At 36.8% G+C, this 18,997-nt stretch overlaps 1 protein-coding gene across 2 annotated transcripts in view; it reads right to left on the bottom strand.

Annotated features, from left to right (window-relative positions):
• Positions 1 to 18,997, bottom strand: part of TTC8 (tetratricopeptide repeat domain 8) — a 40,185-nt gene that overhangs the window by 1,558 nt on the left and 19,630 nt on the right. For both annotated transcript variants that reach the window (XM_027899141.1, XM_027899142.1), the window contains 7 exons: positions 13,418 to 13,503; positions 11,474 to 11,561; positions 7,853 to 7,963; positions 4,595 to 4,734; positions 3,154 to 3,328; positions 1,867 to 1,989; positions 620 to 703 (listed from right to left, as the gene is read on the bottom strand). In XM_027899141.1, coding sequence (XP_027754942.1) covers positions 620 to 703; positions 1,867 to 1,989; positions 3,154 to 3,328; positions 4,595 to 4,734; positions 7,853 to 7,963; positions 11,474 to 11,561; positions 13,418 to 13,503 — 807 coding nt within the window. The remainder of the gene's footprint in view (positions 1 to 619; positions 704 to 1,866; positions 1,990 to 3,153; positions 3,329 to 4,594; positions 4,735 to 7,852; positions 7,964 to 11,473; positions 11,562 to 13,417; positions 13,504 to 18,997) is intronic.

The raw sequence follows: 18,997 nt of genomic DNA on the forward strand, positions 1-18,997 counted from the left end.
GTTGAGCTGCCCACACAACACAGAATCATAACAGAATCTTGAAGGTGTAGGCACAAGCAAAGAAGCAATTTTTTTCTTGTGAAAAATGTAAGGACTTATACAAGTTCTCCTTATTATCAGGAATGTTGTACACTGTTAATACAGTGTCTTAGACACTCTGTATGGAATAAATTATTAACACAAAAAATTCAAAGGTTGTAAAGCTGAAGAACTGACTTTCCTTTTGAGATCAGTAAAATCATGGCATAAATAAAGGACATTTTTTCTATAATTACTGATAAATCATATGATACTATTTCACTTCACATTCTGAAAAAGCCAATGACCATAAAGAATGTAGATGTAATTGTTAATGAATTGTTCATCTTCCAGGCATTTGGACAATTAAAAAGTTACTTTATAGCTAATTTGCCTCATTTATTCTCAAAAGCACACTGGAATGACTATTTTGACACACTTCTGGGTATTAAAATGAAAACATAACTTACATTTTCCTTGAGTTTGTGCAGTCTTCATTCTTTTATCTTTCCTATCTGGAATTCTCAGAACTAACAATAGACCCCCCCCCCGCCTCACCAAGACTCATTTTTTAGATGACAAGAACAGGACAGTGCATTACCTTCTCTGAGAGTATGGCAAAATTGTAATGAGGCTCATACATATGAGGTGCTAAAGATGAAGCAGTCTGCAGCAAAGCTCTTGCCTATACAGAAAAATAAAAAAATAATATAGTGAAATATTAATAATTCTTAGAAGAAATCACCCTATGTTCTCTTTAGTAGGCATTTACTAAGAAAGCCATTTTCAACATGGTTACACCAATAGTGTCGGCATAATACAGTTGAATAGCATTGAAATCAATAAAGACTCTTGGTTGAGTCAGAAAAAAACATATTGGGACATACTCATTAAAGCAATTCAATTTTAAACACTGAAGAGAATATATTAGGTATAATTAATAAAAGCAAGTATTTAAAGAACATGCCACTGTATTTATCTGTTGTCTCTGACACTACTGTCTTAAGCATCCCTGAAAACATAAATTTAATCATAAAAGACAGCTTTTTTATCAAAAAGACAGCTTTCACATTCAAAACTTTCAATAAAATCAGCCTTTCTTTTCTGACTAGTAAAATAGTGGCATAAAAAAGTAAAAGAAATTAAGTATCAGAGTGTATATTTTCATTCTGTAAATCCAATATAAAATTAAGGTCAACTTGTGAATGCTTCTACTAGAAAATGGAGAATTTAGCAGGGAAGAAACCAAAACTTTTAAAAACAAAAGTCTCTGTAAACTGCTTGAGAAGGCAAAGTTAAGAATCTATTAAAACTGCCTAACTCTGAAAAATCTGAGTACATGTAATGGTACTTGTGAAAGAACATTGTAAAACAAAATCCAAGATAAGCAAAACATCTTCACTTTTTAAAATTCTTTTTGGCACAATTTATCGCCATGATGATCCTGATTTGTAATTATAGATGTGATACAAGAAGCAAATTGAAAATTTTAAGCCAAAAACTAGGGTAGACAGGAAGCGACTCTAACGGAAAGGTTCTGCAGTGCTAGTTATTAGCAATCACAACTTCCACAACTTAAAAAATACAACTCAACATCTGCAAAACAACTGTAAAGCTTGCTTGACTTTGATGATCCACCTGGACAAGTCTAAGAATGAGCAGTTTAATGGGAGATGGCATGACTACATGCTGGTTACAGTGAAACATGCGTAACAGTTATCCCTGTTTTCTGCCTGTAATAGTAAGTTAGACGTTCATATGATACCTCAACCTCAGAGAAACTACACGTTTGTTGAACAGCAGAGGGCCAAATGAAGCATTCCGCTTAGGCTGAGATTCAACACTGACCTGTTCAATCTGACCTTTTCGCATTTCCAGCACAGCCAAGTTGTTGTAAGCTTCTGCATAGTCGTTGTTGTTGACTAACGTTAGCTTGAAACACTGGTAAGCCAGATTCAGGTCTCCTATTCCCTAAAAGTAAGACTGTGTTTTAATGTGCGAAAAGATTGGCAACACCATGCATCTGTTTTGTTGTCTGAAGTATCTTTTCACCCATATTTACTAACATGGAATGCAAATTACAATAAAAACATACTGATCAGAAGAATATGTGCTTTCTTCCCAGACCCTCTCATTTTTTTCTTATTCTTTCCCTAGACGGAATCATTTCATGCCCCAAGGGATATTCGCTTCATCTAATTTAACTTTTAGATTACTAAAGTGTCCTCTAAAGACTATGCTATCTGCTACGGTCTATAGCAGGGTAAGATGTCTCCAGAGAGGAAGTCATCTTGCCTCTTTTTTAAATTTTAAAAAAGAAGATAAAAATTAAGGGAGATTCATTTCTTGGATGGAGCAGCTGAACAGTACTTTAGTATTATGAATGACACTGATATAGCATCAGGTTAAAACCAGAAGTGACAAATGCTAAAAGATACAGGTACAAGAGTTCAAATTTAAATGTTTTACCAGTATAAATTACTGTGTTTATTCCAGTTGCAATACAAGCAAGATGAACAGTTGGGTTTCTCTCTGACTCAAGTTAAATCATTATCAGAAATCATTTGAAGACAATTCATATTAGAAAGCTGTCAAAAAATTTATTCAGTAAACTGGGCATGCAGCTAAAGAGAAATCTAACACAACTTCTGGAAAAACACCTGCAAAAATGGTCATAAAATGAAAATTTGTGTAGAAATTTAACACAGTTTATCACACTTGCTGCTGAATGTGTATTTTTATAACAACAGAATTGGTCTAATGCTCCATGTAACACAAATAACAGCTCCCAGAAAAATATCTGGAATTCAATTATTTTTTTTTAGATTATCTTGTATTCTAGTCAAGGCCTTCAAAGGCAGGTACATGTTGCAATTTTTTAGAAAGATAGGAAGGTTAAAGACAGTGTGGAGTGAGCCTCTTTTAGCAGTCAAAAGCCACATTCTGTAAAGTTTTTTTCTTTTGCTGCCTCTTCTCTGCTGAAGTGCAAGTAAAATTCCATCTGTACTGGACTTCATTCTGTACACTATTGGGTTTTGTATTTCCAAGTAGGGAAATGACTCCTTCCTAGTTATTTTTTTTTACTTTTTTTTTCCAATTGTATTTATTCAGAAAGATTGCTAATATTTTTCATACCACAGCCACGTGTCCCAAGTTGTACCACACATCTGCTGTTTCCTCCTCATTTTCAGCCAAAAACAGTGCCCGTTCAAATGAAGATAGTGTCATATCATATTGCTGGGCATAGAAGCAACAGAGGCCCAGATTGTTAAAGAGCTGGCAGTTATAAACACCCATCTGCAGTAGCCGTCTAGATTGAAAGAAAATATTTGTTTCATTTATGTTTTTGATTAATTTCAAATAAGAGTTCTACTCGAAAAGACAAAGTTCTCTCTTACTTTCTCCCTATTCTGAGAAGGCATAAAAAACAAGTGTTATACTCTTACACTTGGTAGTTTCATGAAGGGCAATGCAGGGCATTTTTTATTAGAATCAAAGCTGTGCAAAACAGTCTGTGTAAATTAGTAGCTTCTGTCTTTTGACTGGGTCACATGATCTGACTTTACTGTACAACAGAGCTGGACACAGACTTTCTCCATTTCCTCTTTCCAATCCCTTGACCTCAATCAAGCTGTAATTCATTGCAGTTACTTTTTATAACCCTTCACACTTCAATTTTTTGCTTGATACCCTTGCATCCTTCAGTGCTGCTTTAATTAGTAATAGTACATCTTGATGTGAATCTACATTAATCTTACATATGAAGAATAACTCAGATTTTGATTCAAATTGATGTTGTTTAATGTGTCTTTTAGAATGGAGCTATATCATAAAAATTCTGTTAATACTTATAGGAAAAACAAAAATGCTTTGAGGGCCAGGGAAAATGGGCTGTTGTGTGCAGCACAACTGAGAGTTCCTTAACCTAAAGCATAAGAGCTCAGGTAAAACAGAAATGAGGTGGTAGTGCTTTTAGTGACTTAATTTGCTCATAGACATAAGAACTTGAGTCACGCTCCTTTGTCCTCTTGACTGTACTGAAATAAAAAGCAAGCAGCACTGTTTAACACTATGTTGTTTTTATTGCTTTCCGTAAAACATACGGGAAGCCCAGCCCACATGCAGGTCAGGGATTTTGTGGTCACAACTCCTGGTCACTTCAGGTGAAGTTTTTCAAGATTCCTCTTTTTCAAAGGGCTAAGTAGGAAGTCCTTGTGCCTGTCGGATGCAATTGAAGCTGAGAGTAAGATCTACTGTTCTCAAACTGCCTCATGCTGTGAAGGAACTTGACTTGTGTATTAGCTGAATAACCGTTTTGATAATCTTTGTTGACACTCCTCATGTAATGATGACAAATTTTTAAGAGAATGATGCAATTATCACTAGATAAGAAGATACATAAAGTGATTTTATGGTGATATTTGTCCAAATGCTCATTCATCCTCCCATGCCAATCTCCTTATTTGTTTTTCCTACCAGCAGTACAAAAATCAACCCCTTATATTACCCTCCCACACATTTAGTTCCCCTCCCTCCCACTTTCCCTCCCTCCCTCCCTCTCCACAAGTGTAGATACCTGTAAAACCGCAGAGCTATTTCAGGCTGGTCTGAATAAAAATGGTTACTGCCAATGCATGCAATGGCTTCCACATGAGTATTGTCTTGTTTAAGGACATCTTTATAGTACTCTGCAGCTGAGGAGATATTGTTCATTTCCTATACAATTGGACAAAAATTCCAATTACTTCTATTGCTTATCATCTATATTTATCATAGAACTTACTAAAATGTCAATCTACCAAGTGCTTTACCTATGTGCTGTATAATACTTCACAGAATCACAGAATATGCTGAGTTAGAAGGGACCCACAAGGATCATCAAGTCCAACCCTGAGCCCTGCACAGGACCATCCCATGTAATGTACCTGAGGGTATCATCCAAACACTTCTTGAACTCTGTCAGGCTTGCTGCTGTGACCACTTCCCTGCGGAGCCTGTTCCAGCGCCCAACCACCCTCTGAGTGAAGAATCTTTTTCTAATATCCAACCTAAACATACCCTGACAAAAATGCAACCATTTCCTTGGGTCCTGTCACTGGTCATCACAGGGGAGAGATCAGTGCCTGCCCCTCCTCTTCCCCTCACAAAGAAGTTGTAGAGTGCAATGAGGTCTCCCCTCAGTCTCTTCTCCAGCCTGAACATATCAAGTGACCTCAGCAACTCCTCATATGGCTTCCCCTCAAGGCCCTTCACCATCTCCATTGCCCTCCTTTGGACACCCTCTAATAGCTTAATATCTTTCTTATATTGTGGTACCCAAAACTGCACACAATATTCAAGGTGAGGCCACACCAGTGCAGAGCAGAGAGGGACAATCTCCTCCTGTGACCGGCTGGTGATGCTTTGCCTGATGCCCCCCAGGGCATGGTTGGTCCTCCAGGCTGCCAGGGCACTGCTGACCCATCGACCAGGACCCCCAGGTCCCTTTCTGTGGCACTGCTTTCCAGCATCTCATCCCCACAAAGATCCAGCATTGCCCCATCCCAGGTGCAGAATCCAGCACTTTCCCTTTCTGAACTTCACGTGGTTGGTGATTGCCCCATCCTCTAATTTTTTGAGGTCTCTCTGCAAGGCTTCCTTGCCTTTGAGGGAGTCAACAGCTCTTGCCAGTTTTGTGTCATCTGCAAACTTGCTTAATTTCCCTTCCAGTTCTGTGTCCAAGCCATTTTTGAAGATGCTGAAGAGCACAGGGCCTAAGATAGAGAGCTGTGGAACCCCACTAGTGACAGGTCATCAGTCTGATGTTCCCCCATTCACTATTACCTTCTGTGCTTGATGTGTGAGCCGTAACCCCCATTCCCCATCTCCCTGCACCAGTGAGGAGGGAGGAGGGAGAGACTAGGAAGGAGGGAGGGATGGGGGGAAGGTGTTTTTAAGATTTGGTTTATTTGTCATTATCCTGCTCTGATTTTGATTGGTAATAAATTCAAGTAATATCCCCAAGTCAAGTTTCTTTTCCCCTTGACAGTAATTGGTGCTTGATCTCTCCCTGTCCTTAACTCATGAGCTTTTCATTTTATTTTCTCTCTTCTGTCCACTTGTAGAGGGGAGTGATAGAGTTGCTTTGGTGAGCACCTGGCATCCAGTCAGGGTCACCCCACCACACACATGCAAAAGGCACTTGCCACTTCTTGCACAATGTCTGTGATACACAGAGCTGTGCAGTTTCCCAGTATGGTAACACAGAATACACTTACTTCCCCAGTCAACGCCCCAATTATTTTCAATGCTTTGTAAATCAACTTATGAATTACTCTGTATAAAAATGAGAATATAATTGCATATGAAGAATTGTTATGTGTCTTTGTAAACAGGAATCATGAATTTACCAAAATTTGTACTACTCAGGATATGTCAATTAGGACAACTATATTGTATAAAAATATATGCTTGGATGTGTGCTACTTGGAAGATGAATTAGGGTGAACTCATTGCTGTAAATGATGGCACACTGTTTCTGATGAGTGGAAGGCCCAGAGAACCCTGTCCCAAACTGCAAAAAAGATCAACCTCATGTCTGTGTTTAGAAAGGAATAACTTGTACCTGTGTGCTGCAGATACACTGTGCTCTCAACATAACTAAAGAATAAGCTTTTGTTTAACCTCAGCAGTGTATTTAGCTATTAAAAAATGGATTTTTGGTGATAGTACTAAAGCAGTCTTTTTAAAACTTATGGGGTTTTTTAAACCAAAAAAGCTCTACAACTCTTCCTACTATAAAAAGTTAGTGATAGGGAAGAAAAGCTCTGATTAAGACAGCTGATGCACATATTCCACTTGGGAGTATAGGTAATGAGAACAGCCCTGTGTTGCAGTACAAATCTTTGCTAATGAGGCTATAATCCTGCAATCAGGTGTCAGTGCAAAACTAGATCCTACCAACTATATGCTGCTCTTTAATAATTCCTTAAAGGGTTATGCAATGTTATATATGGTTCTGCAAAATAATATCCATATTAATAACTGTTTAACAATTCAGAAAGAAAAGCCTCCAAAAATTATGCAGCTGTTTGCTTCCTTGCTGAAGGACAAAAAGGATTTAATATGAAAATGGATTAAAGCTTAGGGGTTAGATGAGAATGATGAGAACAGCATAGAATGCCAAGTATGAACGTAGACCAAAAAAACCATAAATTCATGACTTGTTTAAAACATTTGTTCCAGAACAGCATCATTACCAACTTTCAGTGAAAACCAATAATAAGTCCACTGTTTGACATAAAAATACACACTTTTAAAATACAAAATGCATCGTTACCAAGCTAAAATGAAACTCCTTTAAAACTAATCCTACTTAAAATGACATCTACTTTCTAACTAAAAAACATTCACATTTCAACTGTTCCCACTGGCTTAAGAAACCAATGGTTTCATAGTTCTAATAAAAAGAACATTGATGAGTAAACTATTTTGCTGATTGATTCTGCTAGCAGGCTGTTGGTGACTTGGGCAGTTTCAGTATACAGTGAAACATAGATAAACTAGCCTCAGCTACATGGACGACATCTGGACCACTTGGCCCAGTGTGCTTCTGCATGCCAAGGGTAAATAGGATCTCACCAGTGTGATTAACTGTTGAAATCAATAAGCCTGCGAGGCTCCTCTGATGTTACTTCAGTATCTTTGTGTAAAGTTACCTGCTTTGCATTAGTGATACTGAAAATCAGCATAGTTAATTTTTGATGATCTTACAGTTATATTCAACTATTGGCTCTTTTTTCTAGCTCAAGCACCTAAATTTGGCCACTATAAGGATTGTGTAGTGGGTTCATACCTCGTAGATTCTGGCAATTCCACAAATAAGAGTCACTTCTCCAGGAAATCGATCTAACCCTTGCTTGAAAAGGTTCAAAGCTGTTACAGGCTGATCCAAGCGCAAATACACCTAAGCAAATAAAAAGCGTATACACATGTTAAATGTCTGATTTTTACACCTATACTGCTGTTTAACATGGGAGTGAAATAAAAGGGATGACACCTCCATTATTCATGCAATAAACCATTAGCTGAGATGATGAATAATACTGAGAAAATAATGGAGTGAATACTGAATAAATCCGTCTAATGAAGATATAATAGTTTTATTTAAAATAATTAAATTTACATACATAGCATCTATACATTATTAATTAATTTGAACATTACTACTAAAATAATCTGGTTATCTGTTATCATACCAAAACAATATCCTTTGCCCTGTTTATTATATGTTTAAAAAGTTGTGTTTAGCTTGAAGGAACTGGATCTTCAGGCTGGTAGTGCTGAAATACCAAAATGTTTTACTTAGTCAAATAAGATTGCACTGCACGGAGCACTGACACTTTCAAGTTTCCTTACTGCTCTACCAACCTCTCATCACAAACAATAAAATCCTACAGAAAGATTTTGGCTTCTGTGTTGATTATGACAATGTGTAATGTGGATAATAATTGTGTGAGAATTGGACTCCAATGTGTTGCAACATGTTGATAGAGACCACCCCTGCAGCTATCTGAGAGTACCAGTGTAAAGGCCTCCTGTTGTGGGGTATGGTAAACACAGCTACAGCAAAGGGAAAAACCCTGCACATATGCTTTGGGAAACTAGATGGCTAGAATGATTAATTTGTCTTCCACTGAGTGGAAAAGGGTTCTGAGTCGATACTACTACAAAAGAGAAAGAATATGTGACTGGTATCCTGACACAAACATTTTGTGATGAAATGTAAGAAAAATATGTTAACTGAATGATAACTGAACACTTGAGAAACATCCAAACATGATTTTTGCTTTTGCCATTGAAATTCATGGACTTCTGACTGCCAATAGCCAAAATTGCCTTTTTTTTGCAACTCTATAGATATATACAGTTGCAGACATTTGCAAAGAATTCTTTCCCATGACAACTCATTGACATTCTTAATTGTCAAAGTGCTGCCGACTGTGAGCTCCTTCCAAGCAAAGGGACTGCCATTTCAAGTTGATCATTAGCAAAAGGAAAAAAATACAAGTATTTTTTACACTCATTCTGCTAATGTCACTTGCATTTCCTGTATTAAGCTAGAAAACTAATGCCTTCTTGTGAAAAGCAATAAAAGAGTGAGGGGTTTGGAGAGCAGAGTACTTAGTAGACTAGAACTGCATAATTACATCAGGAAAGGGGAAACTCCCCTAAATCTGCTCCGTTTTATATTTTTATCTTTGTTTATGAAGTTTCCGAGTATTAATGACTCAAATCTGTTCTACTGCTTTATCTGGAGATTCACCCCAAAGAACCACTAACTACAGATGCTAAAACCACACAGCCACAGTACGTACTACTGTGTAATTCCCATATCCAGTGTCTTATCACACTGTCCAACATCTCTGAAGGCTACAGAGCTGCTATCTAGATAAGTGACAAAAGAAATGAAAAAAATGGAGGGATAATTTCTACCTACGCACAGCTGCTTTGGGGAGATCTGCTTTCTAAGAGTACTACAGCTATAGTTATTAAGGTTTAGGTGTTAAACAGATGGATAAGCAGAATGGCTCCATTTTCTTTTTGGTATCTCTCTTATTTCTTGTAAAAATATCTCATTTCTAACCCTGCTAGGTCATGAAATACTTTTTAACTTCTCAGCAGTCCTGACTTCTTTAAATGCTCCAATTTTTTTTTCTTTTGCTGTTTTATCTTTTAATAAATTACATTTCAAAGGAGAGACAGCTTTCAAAAAAATATTTTTTAAAACCCCTGCTGCAATAATGAATATAAACAAAACTAACTAGTACAGTACTATCAGTCTGTTCACAACAGAACTTGATGCAATTCTATCATTTTTTAGTGGTTGTTTAACTCAAGTCTAATCTTTCCAGTTCTGTCAGACTGAACCATATCTCAGTGCCTTACTCTATTGCCTGTCCACTGAAAGTCATTAAATCATGTTGTGCAATGTTTTATACTTGAGTGAGCTGGTCTGTGGAGTGGGAGGCGAAGGTTCAAATACAACTCCTGTCTGAGCTAGTAATGAGGCAGGGGGATGCACATCTCCCATAACAAATTGGTTTGTTAATCCAGTTACTCTGCCAATTTAATCATTCTGTGTAGCTCATGAAGCGAGCCCAGAGGCAGGCCACCAAGATGATTAGAGGAATGGAGCACCTCTCCTACAGGAAAGGCTAGGAGAGTTGGAACTGTTCAGCCTGGAAAAGAGAAGGCTTCAGGGTCACCTAATTGCAGCCCTCCCGTACGTGATGGGAGCCTACAAGAAAGGTGGAGAGAGACTTCTTCCAAGGGCCTGGAGTGACAGGACAAGGAGGAATGGCTTCAAACTGAAAGGGGGTAAGTTTAGATCAGATAGGAGGAGGAAATTCTTTACTCTGAGGATGGGGAGCACCCAGAGATGTTGTGGGTGCCCCATCCCTGAAGTGTTCAAGGCCAGATTGGATGGAGCTCTGAGCAACCTGGTCTAGTGGAAGGTATCTCTGCCCATGGCAGAGGGGTTGGAACTAGATGATCTTTGGCGTCCCTTCCAACCCAAGCCATTCTGATTCTATGATTCTATGTGTTTGCAGAATGACTCCTGGTAGTGATATATATCTAAAATTACTAAGTTTAATTGAGTAAATAAATGCCAAATGCAGTCTCCAGATAGCAATGATGATCATTTCAATACAAAATGTAAATTGCTCAAGAAATATAAATTACTAGTCACAATATGAATATCTGAATTATCCATGAGTAGTGACGACTTTTGGACAGGCCTCTGACAGATGGCTTAAAACAGGGAGCTGATAAAGAGCAACTGATTTCATCTTTTTCTTGGACAAGACAAAGAAAAATGCAGTTTTAATTTTTCACAGGCCACCTTTTCTTAAATGTCTTGGAAAATGTTTAGAATCTACTGTGTCTCTTGGTAAACAAGTAGTTCTGAGACTCAGCTACGCACTTGGCCTTTTAAAGCTTTTAATGCCTTTATTTTGACAGAATATTCCCTGTTTCAAGGTCTCTCTTCTTCCTTTAAGCTTACTTTGTTTTGATTTTGCTTGTGAAACTAGTATTTTGAGCTTCACTCTATTTACAGATTTATTTCATTAGTCTCCTAAGAGACCATATATAGCCATGTTGTTCTTCATACCGGAACTCCAGTAATATTTTAACTATGTAATTCTCCTTGGAGTTCAGAAGAAAGAATCCAGTAACATAGGAGATTTTTTTTTTTTTTTAAATCTTATTTCTGAAATCAGGAAACTCCAAAATAATTTTGTAAACTATAGACTTTCATTGCAATTGTTAGCATGCTATGCCTCAGGTCTATATGGAGATCATACACTTTTAAACACAATGGTGTATCAATACTGGGCTCTTGTGCTGTATGGACTCTAAGGCATAGCCTGGAATTTCACTTCATTCTTAAACAAGAAAATCTGTAACTTACTTTTGCCAAATACAAGATTGTATCAACCATGTCCTGCTGCTTGAGAGCTGACTTAAATTGTTTTTCGGCTTCACGATATAATCCCAACCTAAAGAGACAACAGATACATAGAAAAGGTACTTGTTTGTTATTTGCTCTTTTTAAAAAAAGCTTATTAAATAATGAGGCAGTGCACCCTAAACCAAATATTAACTGCCCAAAAGCACACTTTAAGACCACATATTTGTGTGCACATTACAAAAAACATGTTGTATACATTAAGAAAACAAAACTATGAAAAAGAGAAACCCATGAAATTTGGCCCCTTCTTGTACATGCAGCCATCTGGTGACAAGTGAATAATGATGTACTTGTATTCACAGGACTCCCTCCTGGTCTTAGAAGGGACAGTAGAAAATCAGCAATCAAATTCATGTCTCAACCTCTACCCATACTGTTTTAGAGTATGGCAGAGATCACACAGGTACTCTCCACTACGCATGCACCTCACAGAAGTCTGTTTCATCTCAAAGGCATTTCTTTTGCAGAGTCAAATATTTTGCAGTAATCTGTAAGTGCTACTTTAACTAAAAAATTAAGAGGAGTGTGCCATTTCAACAACAGCAAAAAGGTACACTTTCTCATACGCAAATTGCCTTTTGTTTCCTTCAGCCAAAGGGCACGTATACTTGCTAAAGAAACACCAAACAGAAACAGAACAAGCCAGCTAAAGCAAAGAAACATAGTGGGAATATACGGTATTTTGGGATCCTGGAAGTACATGTACCTATTTGGATGCTTTAGTCTCTGTAACACTATTCAAAAAAATCCTGAAAGTAACGAATGACCTCTAAGCTCATGTATTGTGTCTGTATGGCGAGGTTTTGGTATCTGGGGGGCTACAGGGGTGGCTTCTGTGAGAAGCTGAAGCTTCCCCTATGTCCCTATTTTCTCTCCCCTGCCCAGCTGAAGAGGGATGTGATAGAGCAGCTTTAGTGGATACCTGGCATCTACCACAGTTAAAAAAAAAAATTCAGTCTCATCTTCTAAAGAATGTCAAATAAAGGTTTAGGATAGTGATAAATTTTATTAGTTTGGCCATCTAAAAAGAAGCAATAGTTTCAAGCTAAGATACAATATGGAATTGTAAAGGGCTAACTGCTTTGTATTATCAATACAAGAATTGTTTACAGAATTGAAAAGATTGTAGATGCTGTTTCAGTTTTTTAACACCCAAAATAGTGTTCATACTAATTCATTGTAAAGAATGAAAGGGGAAACTGCCTCAGTACTTGTTTGAATTATGCAGAGCAGGGCTGTATCAGAAGGAGATTCTCCTGGTTTGGTAGAACTGTTACTATCATAGCTCTATCTTCAGCAATCACTCCAAACTGCTCACCACAAGTTTGTTCCTCCCTGCTGTTTCCATTCTTTCCTCTAAGAGATGCATGGCTGCACAGTGTCAGGGTACTCATAAGTCATTTTTACCAGATGCTGGGGTATGGGGTGCCAGCCCTGAAGCCTTGGTATCTTTGGAACTGATACTTCCTGGGCAATGCACTTCTGGTAGAAACTGTCCAACATGAATATTTTATTATGTATTATTTTGTCAATCTGAAACCCTCATTGAAAGTTAATTTCTCAAAGTAATATCAGAATATTTATTTTGTGTAGTCTGTTTTAACAATAGTTCTTTGCATTTATTGACTGACTTTTCAAATAATGATTTTAAAATACATTAAAAAAGGCAAAGTTGCAACTAATTAGTTACTTAAAGGTATGCAGTGTTGATACCTTTATCTCAGCAGTGGTCTCCTTGCATATTAAAGGAGATTTAACTGTAAGCACAGAGCTCTCCAACAAAACAAGAACTATTTCTCAGTGCTCGGCATTGTGCAACATATCCAGCAGTACAAGTCCTGAACTCATATTCACTCATCACAGAAGAAATGAACAATGGCTTACCTATAGTAGCACTTCCCAATTTGCACTTTCCACCACCAGTCCTTGAATTGTGCGTGCTCAGTGGCAAGGGCTGCCAAATCTAGAGCCTTCCAAAACAAACCCATCATCTTATAATTAATACCATCAGTGTTTAAACAAAGAAAAAGAGCACAAAGTGAACAGTGTAAAGATTTTTGTTAAGAGAAAATTTTGAACAAAAACTCTGGGTAAACTTTAGGTGGAAGCACTGCTTTACATTTATTACTTTTATAGTTTAGTCCATAAAACAGCTGAAAGGATTATTTGTCCCTCTAAAAATATGCAATCCAAACAGCTTCTAATTCAAAGAGAAAATAGACAATCAGTTTGATCAGGCTCCTGCAGTGCTGCTTCAGAATAGATTATTTGTTTAAGCCAACACACTTTTCCAAGCTTCCCAGCATTGTTCACTAAAAGGTGTTAAAACCAAGTAAAAATAAACTAAAATAAATAAGTTCAATGAGTTTGAAATACTGTAGAAATTGTCATCTCATTGCTAATATCATATTGCCTCCACTTCTGGGAAGAAATTCTCAGATATGCAGAGTAAAACACATTTCTTCCTTTACAAAGACTATGATGTAAAGAATTATTTTACAGAAGAAATTGAAGACGGTGGAGCTCTAAAATCTCTTTTGTCTGGTATACCGGAAAAGCAGGTATGCTCTGATCAGCAACCACAGCCAGAATCTATGGCTTTTCATATTTAAGCTATAATTTCAAAATTTGTGTTAAAACAAATTGATGCGTGTTTTGTACCGCAGTCTACCACAGATACACTTGTTAGTGTTTCTTTTTTATTAATTCCATTTTTTCTCAGAACGTATCAAAGCTATATTTGTTATACTTTAGGGATACCATCAGAAATAGTCTAAAAAGACCTACTGCCGTGTTTGTATAACAAAGAGCTCACCTTTCTGTTTGTTTGTTTTCGTAAACATTTTGCAGACCACAGAAATCAGAACCTTGCTATCTATCAGGAACAATGAGTAAAAGTTCTGTGTACTGGTCACTCAGTAGCAGAGGAACAAATAACTCCCAGGAAAAATTAATCTGAATACTAGAAATGCTGTAAGAGCCCAACTTGGTCACATCTACCCTTAGGTTTGATTCCTGTTCTTTCTGCTAGCAAAATGAGGCTGCAAGTAATCAATGGGTTTAGATCTGACATAGTGCAGGAAAGTCACTGGAGCTATGACAACTTAGGCAAATTGCTATCTTTTGGCTCTGTGAGAAGGAGTAATTTGTTTTCTGTAGCAATTCAGGATAAGGAGTTGCCCCGATGCTGTCCCAAAGAGAAGGAGACAGCTGTCATTCCCTGCCTCTGAGGTGGGAAAGAGAAAGTTCAGGGAAACTTCCAACACTGAATTCACTGTTTCTTCCAGTTAGGTGGAATCCTTGAAGACCTTAGATGGCAGCTCTTATCTTGATTGCCCTCTGTTTCTTAATGGCTTTGCAAATTGTACAACAGGGCCTTTGGATGCTACAACTGTTATGGAGAATAAACTTACTACAAGACAGAAATTGTTGGATTCCCTTCTAGACAGATCCTTTCTTTCCTCTGAAGGTACATAAGCAATTTTGTCCCAGTACTGGGAAAATCTGGGAGAGCAGTTGATGTTAAAACATTGGTTACTTTTGATGCATTCACAAATGTATAAACAACGTGTGTGTCTGTCAAATGCCACACCTGCTTCTAATGCGGCATGAGCAGCCACTTCAGACAAGTAAGGATCATTCTGCAAATAGCATGCTTCAGAGAACTTTCCTCAGAGTGCTCTCATGGCAAGGGCTCAAGAAGGACGGAGTTTTAGAAAACAATCCCTTCTGTGACTTCACATTCAGGTTTCTTTCTGCTACCCTAATTATGTCCAATAACTATTTTATGCAAGGCTACCACTTCTGGCTGTGATTGGAAAGTGAAAACTAAGATTGCTTCAGGTTTACTAGACACTAACATCAGCTGTTCATCTGTCAGTGAAGATCCTGGATTCTTACTGAGATCTTATACTAACATCAAGAAACACAGCATGACTTCACTTTGAAGTCAGTTTATGAAAATAAATTTTGGTTTTATACTTTCCAATTAATGAAATAGGAAAGGAATAGGAAAATCTTGTTTCTGATACTCTATAAGTGATCACAAAAACTTTAATCAAAAAATACTATCAATGTTACAAATATTTCTAAAAAGTGTTTGTCTGAGAAGGCTTTGTGGATGCTAATAGTTAAGAATTTCTGCTATTATTACCACAAAATCTTTTGATGATGTGGCCTCTGAAATGTTAGTAAATTGATTCATAGTCTTTTAAAAGCCTTCACCTTGTCAGTACCAATCGCTAGCAAATTTAAATTTCAGTTTGGTGCAAACTTCATTTTTTAATTGAACAGTTTGGGTACAAATCAATATTCAATCTGCATGGCATTTTAATTTAAAACCAATTTATAACAGCAGTACTGATACGCCCATCCTGCATTCCTGTGTATTGATGAATGTTGGTGCGGTCATATTAATAAAAAGGTAGGATTTGGGATTAGCAGATACTTTTGATTCTAATATATATATCAGTTCAAAACCAAAATTGATGTCCTAAAACCTTAAAAAACTTTAGGATATAACTCATCATCTGGACATACTGATGAGCTGAAGCTGTTACTGTCTAGAGCACTTAGCATACTCACATATGCCAGAGTCCATTTCAGTAACAGTCTTAACTCCAAGAAGCCTTTCAGAACAAATTTATTTTACTCTCAGTTCTTATCTTTGTCCAAATAAAAATGTTAAACCCCCTGATACTAGGTGGGGTTTCTGTTTTCTAAAAAAGTTATTATTAAAGAATGAAAAATAATGTAGATTCTTTAACTGGATTTAGTATGATTCTGAGTTTCATTTTTTTACCATTACCTTCCTTAAATAAAATGTACTATAACTAAGACTTCCAAACTTCACTACTGTATTGCAAAATGAAACTGGTAAAGTTGTTTGAAACAGTAATTTCATACAGACTATTGTATGCATCAAGAAATTAAATAGATGGAAACAATAGTATCTGCTTCTTCTTTCATGTGCTGTTGAATGGCAGTAATTTTGTCAGCAACAATTACTGACTGAAGTCTTATTTGTAGGCAAATCAGCCCAAATCATCTATAAAATAGCTGAGCAAATGACATTACAAAAGTCAATTTAACACAGTCTATTTTGGCAAGTGTCTTCTGGATTCCTATATTTTGTAAATCTAACATAATTCCATTTTAAACAGATTCCTATCATAGAATCATAGAATTAACTGGGTTGGAAGAGACCTCCGAGATCATCAAGCCCAACCCTTGATCCAACCCCACTGTGATTACTAGACCATGGCACTCAGTGCCACATCCAGTCTCATCTTAAATACCTCCAGGGATGGTGAATCCACCACCTGTCTGGGCAGGCCATCCCAATGCCTGATCACTCTCTCTGTAAAAAACTTCTTTCTAATATCCAACCTAAACCTCCCCTGGCAGAGCTTAAGCCTGTGCTCTCTTGTCCTATCAGAGAGTATAAACTACAAAGTATTAAGAAGAATTAAGGAAATACGAGAGGTCATGACTTCTGGGCACAACTACGCATTGTACAATCACTATTCTTCCTCAGGACAAAGTGCCTTGTCATCATTACCCACCTGTGAATAATGGCAAGATATGATGTCACAGTCTACCGAAAAAAGTAGCAGCTGAACTATTTCTGGACAAGTCTTTCAAACTGTCCTGCTCTTAGAGCATTTAGCCTATAAAATGGCTTTTAGAAATTGCTCAAGGAGTAGCTCAAAGTCAGTTATTAAATGTATGTGTTCAAAAGGAAACAAGTCAAGAACAATCATGGATAGGAGAATAGTATTTTCTGCAGAGAAGTGTTTAATTTTTCATTAAATAAGATGAAAGACTTTTGAATACATTTTCAAGTGCCGAACAAGCTCAGTGCTTCTCTCTTTTTGCAGACCCACGTTTCTGATAATTGATAGATTACAGATGTATTTACTTTTAATTAAAACCGATTTCCTAGCACTATTTATTCAGCTGAATGCACACTGATTAATAGCATTTCTAAACTGAAATTGCTGAGTCTTTTTTTTTCCTTTCTATATACTGGCGGAATATGAAACAGAAGACAAATAATAAAAGTGTCTTTGTTTCTTAAATAATAATGTGATAATAATAAATGAGAACAATACAGACTGTTCCAAACCAACAGTGACAAAGCAAGGATATTGTCACTTCTACTTTGTGTTTTATTTGCAAAACTGCAGGAACTGGTATGCTCTTCACGCAGAAAGTCCCAAAAAAGACTTTTCAAACTTAAGTAAAGTTCTCAGGCTTCCAAGCATTTCAAGTTCTTTCATCTCACCTCATGTAGAAAAGAGTTGGATTTTGGTTCTTTTTTAAGAATGTGCAGCCTCACACAGTAGCAGAAAATACAAAGATGTGAGAGATGTCAGTGACTGTTCTAATGGGTGATCAAGCAAAAGCCAGATCAACTTTTAAAAAGTTAACATACGTGCTGTTTCCCTGCTGAATCCTAAGCGATCAAAATCTTTTTAGGGAGATAAGAAATTGAATTTCTGAAATGCCATTGACAGAAGAAATGAATAAACACTAATCAGCCACATTAAAGCAGAAGTTAAAGTGTTTCTTTTTTGTTTAAGAAAAATTAATGCAGATGAAGTTCAAAAGGAAGGGGGGACAGTTTGGAGAATAGAATTACATTGAAAATGGTGTAGAAAGCACATAAGAAAAGAGTCAATGAAAGCAAATGACAGAAAGCAAACTGAACAGTTAAAAAAAAATTCTCTTCAGAGGTACGCATTACATTACAAAGGTACCTCATTTTGTGAAGCATGACACAATTTTTTTTCCTACAAGATGATATCATTAATCAAACATGTTGATCTCCCTCTCATTACACAATAAATGGTGGTGACTAAGCTGGCGCTTCCTTGCTTACAGATATTAATTCAAATGGCTCAGGTGTGTGAAAAAAAAACATAGGCAAAACTTTTCCTGCAAGTCATTCATTTGGGACTCTCAGCAAGGATTTCAAAATACATGCAGTATACAGCAGAAAACTGTTTACAGTTTTTTTCTGGAGTGCTTGGAAAATTATCTGCATTATATAAAACTATCTATCTAGCCTAGAGATCATGCATGTCCTTAAAGTGTAGGTCACAGACACATGTGGCATCTTAGTGAAGATTTATTCTTAGTGAACTGAGCTTTCAGTAACAAACAACATAATTTTTTAATTACCAGTGGCCTAAAACCCAGGCACTTTCTTCATATTCAGTATCAGAATATGTAAATGTTAATATCTATTTCTTTCTGACATTTCTGATGCTTCTACTTACCATTTCAATGGTATTTTGGATTAAGAGTGCATTACAATTCAATCCTCTTAAAGAATGCTACACAGTAAGTTGACTGCGTACAACAAAATCATTCGATACTAGATTAAAAAACTTCAAAGAGCAGCACATTTGGAAGTAATTATCATCAATATCAACAACAGTAAAATATTTTTGGTGTGTA

Source organism: Empidonax traillii, unplaced genomic scaffold (assembly GCF_003031625.1).
Source record: "Empidonax traillii isolate 1590-97213 ecotype Southwest subspecies unplaced genomic scaffold, ASM303162v1 scaffold646:size549819, whole genome shotgun sequence".
Taxonomy (NCBI): Eukaryota; Metazoa; Chordata; class Aves; order Passeriformes; family Tyrannidae; genus Empidonax; species Empidonax traillii.